The sequence below is a fragment of the Ammodytes marinus genome (genome assembly GCF_949987685.1).
Source record: "Ammodytes marinus genome assembly, chromosome: 12".
Taxonomy (NCBI): domain Eukaryota; kingdom Metazoa; phylum Chordata; class Actinopteri; order Uranoscopiformes; family Ammodytidae; genus Ammodytes; species Ammodytes marinus.
In genome coordinates, this window is record NC_137216.1 from 30,586,226 (window position 1) to 30,603,176 (window position 16,951).

The window sequence follows — 16,951 nt, forward strand, 5'->3', positions numbered from 1 at the left end:
TTGTCAGTAGTTTATATTATAAAACCAAAATGTTCATTCTACTCAAACATATGCCTCTAAATAGTAAAACGAGAGACGCTGAACATTTGGAGTGGTCTCTCAATTTTTTCCAGAGCTGTACTTCACTAGCACTACTTTAAAAAATCAAGGAATACTTCACCCATACGGAACCAGCGTTCTATCATTATAAAACCACTATTATAATATAATGAATGAGGTTTTTCTTCCCTCAGTCTTCCCTCAGTCTTCCCTTGGCCCAGCTGTCCTGTTAATCCTAACCCTACATTTTAGTTTTTCATGCTGTTAATTAGTGCTGAACACGAATGACAGAAGCTGACACAAATTATTAAGTTTTAAAAGCTTGTGTTGGAGATGGTTAGTTTGGTGCACAGTGCTGCCCTCTTCAGACAGAGGCGTACCATTGCATGCCTCTGTCTGATTTTACATTGTTTTAATTTCAAAATAAAAGAGGTGAAATGATTCCACATTCAAAAAAGGATTTCAGGATCATCTCCAGTCCACTGTGCTAAGAAGTGTCTGTCTGTCTGTCTGTCTGTCTGTCTGTCTGTCTGTCTGTCTGTCTGTCTGTCTGTCTGTCTGTCTGTCTGTCTGTCTCCCTCTCTGTCTGTCTGTCTGTCTGTCTGTCTGTCTGTCTGTCTGTCTGTCTGTCTGTCTCCCTCTCTGTCTGTCTCTCTCCCTCTGTCTCCCTCTCTGCCTGTCTGTCTGTCTGTCTGTCTCTCTCCCTCTGTCTCCCTCTCTGCCTGTCTCTGTCTGTCTGTCTCTCTCCCTCTGTCTCCCTCCCTCTCTGTCTGTCTGTCTGTCTCCCTCTCTGCCTGTCTGTCTCCCTCTCTGTCTGTCTCTCTCCCTCTGTCTCCCTCTCTGTCTGTCTCTGTCTGTCTGTCTCCCTCTCTGTCTGTCTGTCTGTCTGTCTGTCTGTCTGTCTGTCTGTCTCTCTCCCTCTCTCTCTCCCTGTCTGTCTCCCTCCCTCCCTGTCTGTCTGCCTGCCTGTCTGTCTGTCTGTCTGTCTGTCTCCCTCTGTCTCTCTCCCTCTCTGCCTGTCTGTCTGTCTGTCTGTCTGTCTGTCTGTCTGTCTGTCTGTCTGTCTGTCTGTCTGTCTGTCTGTCTGTCTGTCTGTCTCCCTCTCTCTCTGTCTGTCTCTCTCTCTGTCTCCCTCTCTGCCTGTCTCTGTCTGTCTGTCTCTCTCCCTCTCTCTCTCCCTGTCTCCCTCTCTGCCTGCCTGTCTGTCTGTCTGTCTGTCTGTCTGTCTGTCTGTCTCCCTCCCTCTCTGTCTGTCTGTCTGTCTGTCTGTCTGTCTGTCTGTCTCTCTCCCTCTCTCTCTCCCTGTCTCCCTCTCTGTCTGTCTGTCTGTCTGTCTGTCTCCCTCTCTGTCTGTCTCCCTCCCTCTCCGTCTGTCTCCCTCCCTCTCTGCCTGTCTGTCTCCCTCTCTGCCTGTCTGTCTGTCTCCCTCCCTCCCTCCCTGTCTGTCTCCCTCCCTCTCTCTCTGTCTCCCTGTCTGTCTGTCTGTCTCCCTGTCTGTCTGTCTCCCTCCCTGTCTGTCTGTCTGTCTGTCTGCAGGCCTGCATCAGTCCTGTCTGTCTCCGGCCCAGGTGGATCCGTTCTACAGTCAGGGAGAATCTCTGTCGTCTGACGACCTGCTGGACCTAACCTGGGTCACTGTGTTTGGGTATTTACATATTTACACTTTATCTATCTATCTATCTATCTATCTGTCTATCTGTCTATCTATCTATCTATCTATCTATCTATCTATCTATCTATCTATCTATCTATCTATCTATCTATCTATCTATCTATCTATCTATCTATCTGTCTATCTGTCTATCTGTCTATCTGTCTATCTGTCTATCTGTCTCTATTTTATTGAGTAATGTATTTTAATGTGTTCTATGTGTGTGTGTATGTTGGATGTGAGTGGACCATCTGAGTCCTTAATAAAGATTATTATCTATCTATCCATCTATCCATCCATCCATCCATCCATCCATCTATCCATCTATCCATCTATCCATCTATCCATCTATCCATCTATCCATCTATCCATCCATCCATCCATCCATCCATCCATCCATCCATCCATCCATCCATCCATCCATCCATCCATCCATCCATCCATCCATCCATCCATCCATCCATCCATCCATCCATCCATCTATCCATCTATCCATCCATCTATCTCTCTCTCTCTATCCATCTATCCATCTATCCATCTATCTATCCATCTATCCATCCATCCATCTATCTCTCTCTCTCTATCCATCTATCCATCTATCCATCTATCCATCCATCTATCCATCTCTCTCTATCTCTCTCTATCTCTCTCTCCACTTAAGCAATAGCTCACTTCAGGCTGTGGAATGTGCTCAGTATACCACAGTTAAAGCTGGGGTATGTGATTTCTGATTGGTCAAAATTAACATGAGCCGGACACTTTGACCAATCAGAGCGAGGCTCCGATTCTTTAAAAAAAAAAAAAATCTGATTCTCTGTTCTCATTGGCTGTTGGGACTGTCAACTGTTCAAATCTCTATCCCAACTGCTATTTTCTCCCCAAATTCTCCACCCCAGCTTTAAGGGGCGTTGTTCTGCCCGACGCTAAGCCAAAGAGTGAGCCTCCGTTTTGCATATCCATTTGTTTACAAACTACTGGCGTTACTTCCTCAGTCGCGAAGTGATATGGAACTCTGCTAACTGTTATGTATACAACAGTTAGGAACCAATCAGATCGCTTGATTTAAGCCACCTGTTTTATAATTTGAATAATATGCTGTGTACGGCCTTATATGATGTTAAACTCTGTGTGTGTGTGTGTGTGTGTGTGTGTGTGTGTGTGTGTGTGTGTGTGTGTGTGTGTGTGTGTGTGTGTGTGTGTGTGTGTGTGTGTGTGTGTGTGTGTGTGTGTGTGTGTGTCTAGTTTTCCTCCAGCATCTGCCTCCTACATCTTGCTGCAGTTCGCTCAGTACGGAAACATCCTCAAACACACGGTGAGAAAGTTAACAAGTTACTTTTTTTTTTTTTTTTTTTTTTTTTCCCTTTATTTCTACAGGTAAATCCCATTGAGGCCGGAGACTCTTTATCAAGGGAGACCTGTTTTCCTTTCCCACGTTACCATTCACACACACATTCATACACCGATAGCAGCAGGCTAACTATCGACATTCACACGAGGCAAGGTGGGTGAAGTGTCTTGCCCAAGGACACAACAACTATGACACAAGTGGCAGGGCGGGGATCGAACCTCCAACCCTTTGATCATCAGCAGACCCGCTCTACCACCTGAGACACAGTCGCCCCAAATATTACTTCAACCTGGTGTGAATGTGTATGACATATGACTGCTGTGTGTTTGAGGTGGTGGTCTGAGGGGCCCGTAGGCGCTGAATGGCAGCCACGCTTCCACCACCGGTATGACTGTGTGTGAATGAATGGAACCTGGAACCCTGTAAAGCGTCTTTGAGTGCCTAGAAAAGCGCTTTATGAATCTAATCCATTATTATTACTGTGTATCCCCCTGTCAGATGGCTTCTCCTGGTAACTGGATGCACCTTCAGTACCAGTCCAGACTTCAGGCCAGGAAAGCTCTGTCCAAAGACGGGAAAGTGTTTGGAGACGCCATCATGGTGGGAGTCAAACCCTGTATAGATAAGGTACGTACCATACACTCTCCCTGCGTTCCAATCCCCATACTTCCCTACTATTCAGTATGCTAGAAAAAGATTTAGGTTGTCCCGATTCTTGTGGCCAGATTTAGTATGGTTAGAAATACCCATTGAGATATTTAGTGTTGAAAACAGCATGCTATTTGGGCGATTCTGACCCACAATCCAGTGCGCACCGGAAGTGATGTCGCATCAACGAAGCCTCCGTATGAAAACAAACGGGGATGCGACGGATATAAAAGCAAGAGGCAAGATCAAGGAGCAATGTTATGATGAAATAAATAAGTAAAAGTATGTTCCAAGTGTAGCATACTGCATACTAACTAGATTCTTTTTATGGTCAGATGTAGTATGTAGAAGAGGAAAATTAAAGTGTAACCACTTCACCACGAGTGCCCCTCCCTCGTATACGAGATTTCTTTTTTCCACAATATATTTTTGAAAGTTTTTGTCTCTCTCTCTCCCTCTCCCCCCTCCCTCTCTTTCCCCCCACCCCTTCTCCCCCCCTCTCTGTCCCTCTGTCTCCCCCTCCCCCCTCTCTCTCTCTCTCTCTCCCTCCCCCTCCCTCTCTCTCTCTCTCTCTCTCCCTCCCTCCCTCTCTCTTCCCCCCCTCTCTCTCTCCCCCCTCTCTCTCTCCCCCCCCTCTCTCTCTCCCCCCCTCTCTCTCAGACGGTTATGGACAGCAGTGTGGCGGTCTCTCCCTCTCTCTCGTCCTCCTTCTCATCCTCTGTTCTTCCCTCTACTCCTCGATCGGCCATCAGACCTCTGACTGCTCCATACAAAACCTCCACCAGTGAATACCAGGTAATGGTGGCCCTTTTGATCAAATCTCTCTCTCTCTCTTTCTCTCTCTCTCTCTCTCTCTCTCCCCCCCCATCCATCCATCCATCCATCCATCCATCCATACAAAACCTCCACCAGCGAATACCAGGTAATGCCTCAACTTAAGGAATACTTCACCCATAACGTGTGTGTGTGATATTTTCAGGTTGTTGCAGACAGACAGACGCCCCAGAAGGACAACAGTGCTATTTCTAAAGCCATGGAATACATGTTCGGCTGGTGACATTATGGGATGCCTGCTGCCTCATAGGAGAGATACATGGATGAACTGATTCACTACTGTGTGTGTGTGTGTGTGTGTGTGTGTGTGTGTGTGTGTGTGTGTGTGTGTGTGTGTGTGTGTGTGTGTGTGTGTGTGTGTGTGTGTGTGTGTGTGTGTGTGTGTGTGTGTGTGTGTTAGAGACTCTGTGTTTGAGTCTGTGTGGGTGTGTGTGTGAGAGACTGTGTGTGTGTGAGAGACTGTGTGTGTGTGTGTGAATGATTTTTCTGTCTTTCTCTCCTTTTATAATTAGTGTTTTATAATGTTTTTGTCTCTAATAAAGTTGTTCTGGTTTGAATTCAGTGAAGTTGAAGTTTTATTACAATTCCATATTTTTTCGTTGAATTTCGCAAAAAATAAAACGTATTCTAAGTTCCAAATGCAAGGGCACGACATAAGCTACATTCCATCCATCCATCCATCTCTCTCTCTCTCTCTCTCTCTCTCCCCCCCATCCATCCATCCATCCATCTCTCTCTCTCTCTCTCTCTCCCCCCCATCCGTCCATCTCTCTCTCTCTCTCTCTCTCTCCCCCCCATCCATCCATCCATCCATCTCTCTCTCTCTCTCTCTCCCCCCCATCCATCCATCCATCCATCTCTCTCTCTCTCTCTCTCTCTCTCTCTCCCCCCCATCCATCCATCCATCTCTCTCTCTCTCTCTCTCTCCCCCCCATCCATCCATCCATCCATCTCTCTCTCTCTCCCCCCCATCCATCCATCCATCTCTCTCTCTCTCTCTCTCTCCCCCATCCATCCATCCATCCATCTCTCTCTCTCTCTCTCCCCCCCATCCATCCATCCATCCATCCATCCATCTCTCTCTCTCTCTCTCTCTCTCTCTCTCTCTCTCTCTCTCTCTCTCTCTCTCTCTTCCCCCCCCCATCCATCCATCCAAAACCTCCATCCACGACATAAGCTACATCGTCGGTTTTTCACAAAAAAACGACATAAGTTTAGTTTTTGCAACTTAAAGATGAAGTAAGCGATTCATTTATGTTAATATGAGTGTTAAAGGTGCAGTGTGTAATATGACATCATCAAGAAAGTTCTACAAAGTTCTAGAATGCAACACTCCCTGGGTAACCCCAACCCTTTAGAATAATAACAGAAGCTACAGTGGCCTTCAAGGACAAGAACAATTCTAAATTTTAAACAATGCACCTGGTGACATTCCAACTATGACACTTTCAAGATGGCGGCACTAGGCCTTAGTCCAAAATATGCAGAAATATGGACATATATGAGACCCTTTCTAAGGGAAAAAATAATAATTAAAAAAAAAATTCAACTATTATGCACTAAATTAAACGTACTTATGGATATTATAATTACTTTCTACAAAATCTGCTAGGAAATAAAACCCAAAATTCTATACACTGCAGGTTTAAATCACTCTTTGTTCATACAGTGATCACTTACATAATGTGCACGTTTCATAAAGCCGATCTCTCAGTCAGCTGCTCTGCATGTAATCTGCAAATAAAATTTTTCGGTGATCCCGAAAGTGGTATCCAATCAGAAGAGAGAACGCTACAAACCGACACTCGTCTCACTCATAGATATCGTATACACTCCATGGTCTCACTGCCGGTGCACGCCAGAGCAACATATGGGTGAATGTTTATGCGCCTACAATGGCGGAGCAGGTAAAAATCCTTCCCAATGTCTGTTTTGATTGTTTTTATCATGTTTTAACACACTTATGGATCTGAGATGATGCTAGATAACGCGCTGCTTGAAGACCGCAGTGCATTAATGTGGTGACGTAGGGACGAGCGAGGGGACTGCTAACTGCAGTAACTGACAGGAAGTTAGCTAAAAGAACCATTCCGCTTACTGAACCTTTTAATTTAACACAAACCCTTTTTTATTTATTTTTTTAAACCTTCAGTTTTTGCAGCTTTTTTGTGTTTTTGTGCTTTTAAACCTGCAGTGTGTATAATTTTGGGTTTTATTTCCTAGCAGATTTTGAAGAAAGAAATTATGATATCCATAAGTACATTTAATTTAGTGCATAATAGCTGAAAAATTTTTTTGAATTATTATTTTTTCCCTTAGAAAGGGTCTCATATATGTCCATATTTCTGCATATTTTGGACCAAGGCCTAGATAGAGCCGCCATCTTGAAAGTGTCATAGTTGGAATGTCATCAGGTGCATTGTTTAAAATTTAGAATTGTTCTTGTCCTTGAAGGCCACTGTAGCTTCTGTTATTATTCTAAAGGGTTGGGGTTACCCAGGGAGCGTTGCGTTCTAGAACTTTGTAGAACTTTCTTGATGATGTCATATTACCATGGACATATAAAGAAATAGTATTACACATATTACATATTTCACACTGCACCTTTACGTGTGTAATATCATTTTGTCCAGCAGATGGCGCCAGTATCCATAACAACACTTTTTGTCCTGGGAACGTGATTGGAAAAGTACTAAGAGTTCAAGTGTTCAGAAAGCAAAGGTTCACGAACAAATATCAAATTACAGAAGCCTCCATACTTAAAGATCGTTATAGTTTTATGTAACTGCCTCACTCTCTCTCTCTCTCTCTCCCTCTCGCTCTGTCCCTCTCCCCCCTCTCTCTCTCCCTCTCTCACCCTCCCTCTCTCTCTCACCCTCCCTCTCTCTTTCCCTCTCTCTCTCCTTCTCCCTCTCACCCTCCTCTCTCTCTCCCTCTCACCCCCTCTCTCTTCCTCTCCCTCTCACCCCCTCTCTCTTCCTCTCTCTCTCCCTCTCACCCCCTCTCTCTTCCTCTCTCTCTCCCCCCCACTCTCTCACCCATTCTACTGGTTCTTAATCAAGTTAAGCAACATTTTAGGATTAGGCAGGTGCACCTTTTAATGTCGGGAAATTCATCTTTGAGTCACGGAATGATTAATTTTAGAATGATGTTTCGAGTGGAGTTGACAGATTGGTGCAAGTATAACACACTACCGTACTGTGTGGGGGGGAGGGGTACAGTGTGTCGTGTGTGTGTGTGTGTGTGTGTGTGTGTGTGTGTGTGTGTGTGTGGTACAGTGTGTGTGTGTGTGTGTGTGTGTGTGTCAGTTAAGCTCCTGCCTAACCTGTTAAAGAAGCAGGAACGATGACTCAGGGGTTTTAGTGAAAACGTTTATAACTTTCACGTGATGAACAGTACTGCCTTGTAAAATTACATGTACCCTGCGTTCCAAATCACATACTCTTTCTTTTTACTACACTACATACTAAAGTACAGAAGAGTTTTAGTCTTTTTACTACACTACATACTAAAGTACAGAAGAGTTTTAGTCTTTTTACTACACTACATAGTAAAGTACAGAAGAGTTTTAGTCTCTACTACACTACATACTAAAGTACAGAAGAGTTTTAGTCTTTTTACTACACTACATACTAAAGTACAGAAGAGTTTTAGTCTTTTTACTACACTACATACTAAAGTACAGAAGAGTTTTAGGGCCACAGACAGGAGAGAAAAAAAATCAGATAAGGAAGTTTTTTTTTCATTGTGTCAAGAATAAAGACGAATACTGCAAAATGCTATTAGAGCTATAGTGGTGTATTCATGTATTTTCAACATACTACAATTGACGTGCATGTATTCAGACATTCATCTTTTTCTGGCATACTAAATATTAGGGAAGTATAGATATTGGTACGCAGGGCGTGTGTGTGTGTGTGTGTGTGTGTGTGTGTGTGTGTGTGTGTGTGTGTGTGTGTGCGTGTGTGTGTGTGTGCCTTATGAAATGTTTGCAAAGACTCAAGAGGCCTGCAATGTTGGGGTCATTGGGGTCAGATTGTAGATGTCAACGCTCCCTTGCTAACCCCTCCCCTTTGGGGAGACTTTACATAAGCTACGGTGGCCTTCAAGGACAAGAAGCTATAGTTACTAAAGATGGCATCATCCACCACTGCCTCAAGTCTTTCCACAATATCAAGTGATGAGGTGAAGATGTATTTAGTTATTTATTCTATAGTACTTCTTCTTGGTCTTCCCCAGGACACCCACTATATATAAAAACCTGTAAGGCCGTTAAGTTTGTCTGTTCTGTGCTACTGTAGAAACATGGCGGTGCAACATGGCGGCCTCAGCGCCCCGCTCCTATGGAGATATAAAAGGCTCATTCTAAGGTCATAAATAAACAAGAGATTATACACTCATTAAAACATACTTATGAATATTGTAATATCATATTTATTCCTTTTCTACCAAGTCTGTTGTGAAAAATGACCCTAAAGTCTACACACTGCACCTTTAAAGATTGTACAGACATCTTGGAAATACAGTAAAGGGGGGGAGGGGTGTCAGTACCAGTTGACCTTTCCACCAGTAGTTTGTGGTTCACCTTATCCAAGTAACATATGGTCCCTCAGACACACACACAAACACTCACACACAGAGCGCAGACACACACTCACACACAGTGCAAACACACACACACACAGTACAGACACACAGAGCGCACACACACACAACCCAGACACACACACAGTGCAAACACACACACACAGAGCACACACACACACACAGTGCAAACACACACACACAGTACAGACACACAGAGCACACGCACACGCACACCACACACACACAGAGCCTGTACTGTAACAGAAGGCAGAGAGAGAGAGAGAGAGGGGGAAGTTAGTTTTGTGGGGGTAGGGCTTTAGTTGAGCTTATTCTTGACCCTGCTGCTGACTTCAAATTGTAATGGAGGACTCGGAGTAATGGATATTTTGAGAATATATTTTATTTTATTTATTTATTTATTATTCTTTCGGACAATTCCACACAATACACAATTTTCTCTTGCAAATATTCATACATCATACTTTGTGTTGTCCGAAGGGAGACGGAAGAAGGCTTATCAGGTCCCGCCCCCATTTTCATCAAATTCGGATTCAGATACACAGATTACTGTTACAGAAAATAAAAATAAAACAAACAAAAAACATTAAATTATTCAACTATCGTATCTTTTGTGGTTCAGTGAAATACTTCAATAAAGTTGTTTTAACCAATGGAGGGAGTCAAAACATTAAGTTAATTATTGTTTTTGTATTATATAGTTTGCGTTCATATCGGCTTATGAGACTACAACATGATGATATATGTCTGTTTAGGACAAGGTAAATACTGTTTGTTTAAATTACCCCAAATATTTAGGTCACAGAGAGAGAGAGAGAGAGAGAGAGAGAGAGAGAGAGAGAGAGAAAGACACACACAGAAAGAGAGAGAGAGAGAGAGACACACACACAGACAGAGAGAGAAAGAGAGAGAGAGAGAGAGAGAGAGATAAAGACACACACACAGAAAGAGAGAGAGAGAGAGAGAGAGATAAAGACACACAGAAAGAGAGAGAGAGGGGATGTTAGTTAAAAGGGGGGAGGGCTTTGGTTGAGCTTATGCTTGACCTGCTGACCTTACAAAGGATATTTGAAACCATATGAGTGTTGGACAGTCTGTGAACCCAGGATATCTCATGCTAAAGCTGTAGTGCGTAACTTTTTCATATAAATAAATGTTGTTTCAAGCCATCGCCAAAATGAGTTGACAGAAAGTTGGTTAAGCCTATTATCAGCTCCACAAAACTCTCTCTGTATGTCTCAATATGGCATCGTTTACGTAAAATGTAGGGTCAGGATTAACAGGACAGCTGGGCCAAGGGAAGACTAAGGGAAGAAAAACGTAATTCGTTATATTATAATAGCAATTTTATTATGATAGAATGCCGGTTCCGTATGGGTGAAGAAGTATTCCTTTAAACCTCACAATCAACTTTGTATATCTATCTTCACCTCCTATGGTGCAAAACTCATCCAAAAGAAGCTATAAGTTCATTGTGTGGAATAGTTTTTAGCAGAGGCGCCCCATACAGGTGATACTCGTATTATTAGAATATCATGGAAATGAATTGGAATTGAGGCAAGAATTCATTCAAAAGGGGCCCAACCAAGTACTGAGTACATGTGGATGTATATTTCAGCTGTGAGGGCAGAAAGAGCAACATTAGTCAATGTTTGGAGAACAAACATTTCACTCTGATTAAAGTGTCAGTCACACACTAAGGTTGCGTTCCGAATCGCATACTTTCTACTATATAGTATGTAGAAAAAAGATTTAGGATGTCCCGATTCTTGTGGCCAGATTTAGGATGGTTAGAAGTACCCGGATGTCCTACTTCATGTGGCCAAGATTGTTAGTGTTGAAAAGTGCATCCTATTTGGGCGATTCTGACCCACAATCCAGTGCGCACGTGAAGTGACGTAACATCGACGAAGCCTCCATATGAAAACAAACGGGGATGCGACGGATATAAAAGCAAGAGGCAAGATCAAGGCGCAATGTTATGATGAAATAAGAGAGAAAAGTATGTCCCAATAGTATGCCTACTGCATCCTAACTAGATTATTTTTATCGTCGGATGTAGTATGTAGAATAGAGAAAAGAAAGAGGAGGAGATTCGGAACGCAACCTAAACGTCTGTAACGGTGCACGTACTGAGCATGGGCAGTGTGTGAGAGAGAGAGAGAGAGAGAGAGAGAGAGAGAGAGAGAGAGAGAGAGAGAGAGAGAGAGAGAGAGAGCATGGGCAGTGTGTGAGACGGAGAGAGAGAGAGAGAGAGAGAGAGAGAGAGAGAGAGAGAGAGAGAGAGCATGGGCAGTGTGTGAGACGGTGCCAACGCCCCCTGTGGACACTGTCGGCATGCAGGGCCGCCCATAAGGGGTAGAAAGTGGGAAGGCTTTCTAGGGCCCAGTCACTTGGGGGGCCCATGGTCTTTGGAAGCCAAGAACCTAACTAAGCTAAACTTTATTTTTAGATTTTTAGATATTTATGTCAATATCTATTCAGAGTTGGGTGTTTACACAGAGCCGCGGCTCCGCTTAGGGCCATTTAAAAAGCAGTAGAAAAGCAGAAATGTTCAAAATGTTTCAGATTGAGCACAGCGGAGTGTAACTGTTTCAAACATAATCCATCCTATGAACCCTTTGTGTGCCAAATGGTGACAAGATTGGGTTTTGATATTAAACAGTTTTGTCTGGATTATATTTCCTGAGTCGTTCCACATTTACCTGCTACTTGTGTCTGGGTGTGGTTGTGAAAAGGATTTGGACCCCATGAAAAAACAGGTTGGGTACCTTTAAGTCTTCAGGTTGACACGGCCAGCCAGGTCTGACCAGTTTTTCAGAAACCTGGCCAATCGACCAACCAGCCGGGTCCTACCACAATGAAGCTGACGAGCAGCATCATCCTGTTTTAATTATTGCCGTAACACCAAGGTCCTGCTTTCTGTATTGTTTCTAAAAATAAAAATAGACCTAAAAAAGTTCTTTATGCAAAGAAAGACACAAGGCACAAAGAAGTTGGGAATAACTGAAGGGACACATTTGAGTTCAAAGATTAAGAACTTTTTTTGTAATGATTTCAGTGCTTTTGCAGTGATGAGAGCAGAATGAACTAAGCCTAAATGTTGCAACCAAACATAGGCCAACTTTATAGTTTTGAAGGGTAGGTTGGCCCATAGATAGTATAATAAATAAATAAGGACCTAAGGCCTGGCTGCAGGTGAGGCGGAGGAGCGCGGGGGTATCGATGTGCCCGCACTCTGTCCCGAGAGCGTTCCACATGCCGGGTCATGTATTGTACACACACACACACACACACACACACACACACACACACACACACACACACACACACACACACACACACACACACACACACAGAGACACACACACAGACACACACACACAGACACACACACAAGCCGGGTCATTGTGGTATGACCCGTCCCGGCTGGTTGGTCGATTGGCCAGGTTTTTGAAAAACTGGTCAGACCTGGCTGGCCGTGTCAACCTGTGCCAACCAACTAGCCTGTCCTGTTTATAAGAATGTAGAAGAACTACAAAAGGTACCCAACCTGTTTTTTCATGGGGTCCAAATACTTTTCACAACCACACCCAGACACAAGTAGCAGGTCCATGGTGGGCGTGTCGGGATCGCGCGTCACTATAAAGTGGACGAGAGTCCGACACACATCTCACCTGTCTTCACTCCTTCACCGGGAACTGACCGCAGCATCAAGCAGCAGAACGTTGGACCAGATTTTGACTTTTATTTGAGGAAAACAACTTGAATCTGTGAAAATACAGGTAAGAAAAGTGTGTGGCACAGCTCTTAGTTATATTGTCTCTTAGCCTGTATTTTATTTTAGCCAATGTATGTAGTAGCTTGTCTATTAGCCTACTTTTAACTCAAAGTTTGCCACTAACTTGAAACTTTTTATTTTGCTGGCTTTTACTGCCTTATAAAAGTAATCTATTTTCATTTGTAACAATGTTCATTTCAAGCATATTAGCATATGTTTTTCTTATAACCTGCAGCCTAACCTTTATATGCCTGTTTTTACTGCCTTATAGATGCAATTTCTTATAGTTTTTAACCATTTTTCTGCCTGTTTTAGACATTTTTTATTATCTCTTAAATGCAATATTCTCATTTTCTTTTCTTTTTTTCTTTTTTTTAAGATATTTTTTGGGCATTTTTATGCTTTATTGACAGTGTAGAGAGACAGAGGTGAAATGGGGCAGAGAGGGGAGTGACATGCAGAGAACGACCGCGGGCTGGAATCGAACCCGGGTCTGCTGCTGGGCCCGGCCCGGGGGGAGGGGGACGCCCTACCAACTGAGCTAAAGGCGCCCCCAATATTCTTATTTTCTAATGTATTTTTAAACCCGTGGTATTAGAATTACATTTTTTGTCAAACCCTAAATTTCTCATAGTGGGTTAATTTCAGTGAAAAAAATAAAAAATAAAAGTGTATAGCCTTAATTTTATTTTTCTACATGTTCTAAATATATAAATAGGCTTTCTACTATAGGCCTATTTTATAGGTTTTTGAAATTTAATTCATGCGAGATCACCTTATTTCAAACCACCAGAACTTGCTAAGAACTCGTGTTTTGGGTCATAAAATAAATGTAGGCCTATTTATATCTTCTGTAAATATAAGATTTGACCGTTTCAAAGTGAAAAAATGTGCACAATTTAACAATATATATCATAATTTGTTATTTATCTATGTGGCGTGTAAAAAAATTCAATATTTAAATTTAAGGACTTACATTTATAGACTATTTATGAGTAAAAATCAATTAGAAAGTTAATTTAATTCATGCATGTATTAGGCCATCTATCTAATAAACAATTATTATTATTTGAATAATTGTTTTTACTCACTTGTTCTGTCGGTTGCATTTTTTATTTTATTTTTTCTGTTGTCTGATTGTCTGTTTTTATTTATGAGTACACGCATATGTTTGTTTCATGTGATTGGTGTCGACCAATCAAGGGACAAAGGATGCAAATTAGCACTTGCTACAATCCTGTATATTTACATGTAAATGTCTATTAATATGCAATGTCCCTTTAAATAAACTTAAACTTTAAATAAACTTAAACTTAACAAGATGTCTAAGTTTCAAAGTCAAGTTATTGCGCCTTTTACTGGTTCTTTCTTTAAACTGAAGTGATAAAATAGAGTTGATAATTGGATATTTATAAACTATATATTTCCCTCCCAGCTTTCGTCATGGCCCGTGATTTGGTGCTGACGTCATGTCTTGCTGCGCTCATGTGTGTGTGTGTGTGTGTGTGTGTGTGTGTGTGTGTGTGTGTGTGTGTGTGTGTGTGTGTGTGTGTGTGTGTGATGTCACTGGGTTCTATGTGTATCTCTCAGAATGCCCGGTTGGATTCTAGAACTTTTTTAGAATTCTAAAGCATTTATTTATTTGTTCCATATTTTCTCACAGCTGTAGTCGCCATGGTGATGACGTCATGCCTCGTACTGCTGGCGTTCGCGCTGTGTTGTCTCCATGGTGACGCCAGCCACGTCACCGACCTCGATGTGTCGATCGGTGAAGCCGAGATACGACAACTCCAAGACCAGGGTTTCACTCAAATCCCTGTTGATCTGAACAGGGGGGCAGGAGGAAGATATATCTATCTCTGGTTCAAGACAGGAGACTCCCCGGCCATCACCAGGCTTCAACTCACATTCAACTACAACATGTCCCAAGGCCTGATAGATGCAGGCTACACCAAGATCGATAAGGATCTGAATGATGGAAGAAGATTCAGCGATGAAATCTTCCTGTGGTACTTCAGAGGCCACGGAGAGTACCATACTCCCATTGAGGAGGTTTCTGTCACAGCCGATCCCAACGATGAGCCCCCGAAGCTGGCTGCTGGCTGGGAGGGACTGGCCTGCGACCTGAACCGCGGGGCTGGTGGGGCCTGGATCTACTTATGGGTGAAGAGAGCGCAGCAAACTTACATCCGTGATGTCATCGCCACTACTACCCACGATTTAGATAGTGCCTACTTCCAGCTCGGTTACATCCGTATGGATGAAGATACCAACAGGGGAGCAGGAGGACCGTTTGTCTTCATCTGGTACCGTCAGACCACCAACGCCAGTGGGGCGATCACCGCTCTGCAAGTCTCCACCAACGTGGACCAGCATCAGCCATTACTGGAGCAGAACTACACACCCGTAGGTGTGGACCTCAACAAGGGCACAGCATCAAGTAACTCAGTGTACCTGTGGTTCCAGAGACAGGGAAGCAATCGCATCACGGCCATCGTGCTGCTGCTCAACCCAGATGCTATAACAGCTTATAAAGAAGCTGGTGCCAACGTTATTGAAAGCAATCTCAACTCAGGCACTAAGGGCAGGCTTGAGTACCTCTGTGTTAAGCAGTAAACGTTTAAGAATCCATCACCCTACAACAAGCCCCATGCACACGGCATTAGCTTTACCTGGTGAGGCCTCCTAATGAAATACGAAGGTGGTCTGTGATAACCCCAGGTGATACTCAAACTGGGCAAATAGTACTAAAGTTGTTGTAATCATTTTGGTGATGGTTTATTGAAGCTCTTTTGTCTTCAGAAAGAATCAACGCTGTGCTGGGAGAGAGAGAGGGAGGGAGAGAGAGAGAGAGGGAGAGGGAGAGAGAGAGAGGGAGGGAGAGAGAGAGGGAGGGGGAGAGAGGGAGGGAGAGAGAGAGAGGGACAGAGAGAGAGAGAGGGAGAGAGAGAGAGGGAGGGAGAGAGAGAGAGGGAGGGAGAGAGAGAGAGGGAGGGAGAGGGAGAGAGAGAGGGAGGGAGAGAGAGAGGGAGAGAGAGTCAAATGACGCTGTATGGGTTCAATGTATTAAACAATATGTCAGATTAAAATCAAGCTAAAGTCATATTAATGATAAGAGGATCTTATAGAGCTGAACATCCGCCCCAAACATTCTGCTAAACACACAATGATAAAAAAAATATTCAACATCAAGTCTAATCCTCTCTTATCTCTTTTTTTTTGTTGCTGAATGTACAGGTGATACTCGTATTATTAGAATATCATGGAAAATGAATTGGAATTGAGGCAGGAATTCATGCAAAAGGGGCCCAAACCAAGTACTGAGTACATATGGATGATTATACTTTATAGAGGGTCGACATTTCTGTATTTAAAATCCCTTTTCTATTGATTTCATGTTATATTCAAATTTTCTGAGATTTTGAATTTGGGGTTTTCATAAACTGTAAGCTATAATAATCAAAATTATATCAAATAAAGGCTTGACATATCTCACTTTGCATGTAAAATTAGTCTATATAATATATTATTTTCACCTTGTAAGTTGAATTACTGAAATAAATGAACTTTTGCACGATATTCAAATTTTTCGAGTTTCACCTGTATAAGGAAAGTGCTCTGGCTTTACCGTAACATTGTCAAAGTCAATGTCTTTTATTGTCAGTTCTGATATATGCAAGACACACATCAGGATCGAAATGGCGTTTATCTCTGGACCACAGTGCAGTTGGAACGACAAAATAAAAAAATATATATAGAGTTAAAGGTGCAGTGTGTAATATGACATCATCAAGAAAGTTCTACAAAGTTCTAGAATGCAACGCTCCCTGGGTAACCCCACCCCTTTAGAATAATAACAGAAGCTACAGTGGCTTTCAAGGACAAGAACAATTCTAAATTTTAAACAATGCTCCTGATGACATTCCAACCAACATGGATTCCTCCATAAGATTTACCTGCTCAATGTCCAAAATGTAATAATAATATTTGTAATTCTCCGCTCAGGAGGATAATTCAGATTATTGGCAGAGGTGATTTTACACCA

At 42.8% G+C, this 16,951-nt stretch overlaps 2 protein-coding genes across 2 annotated transcripts in view; one reads left to right on the forward strand and one right to left on the reverse strand.

The window, feature by feature from the left end:
• The window catches only part of nup35 (nucleoporin 35), an 11,438-nt gene extending 6,410 nt beyond the window's left edge, over positions 1-5,028 (forward strand). Inside the window, exons 5-9 of the mRNA XM_080037681.1 lie at positions 1,576-1,684; positions 2,933-3,002; positions 3,537-3,665; positions 4,347-4,481; positions 4,666-5,028. Coding sequence (XP_079893807.1) covers positions 1,576-1,684; positions 2,933-3,002; positions 3,537-3,665; positions 4,347-4,481; positions 4,666-4,743 — 521 coding nt within the window. The 3' untranslated portion in view covers positions 4,744-5,028. The remainder of the gene's footprint in view (positions 1-1,575; positions 1,685-2,932; positions 3,003-3,536; positions 3,666-4,346; positions 4,482-4,665) is intronic.
• mylka (myosin, light chain kinase a) overlaps positions 1-16,951 on the reverse strand; it is a gene marked incomplete at its 5' end in the record, with an annotated part of 228,217 nt that overhangs the window by 71,507 nt on the left and 139,759 nt on the right. The gene's annotated exons all lie outside the window — the stretch shown is intronic.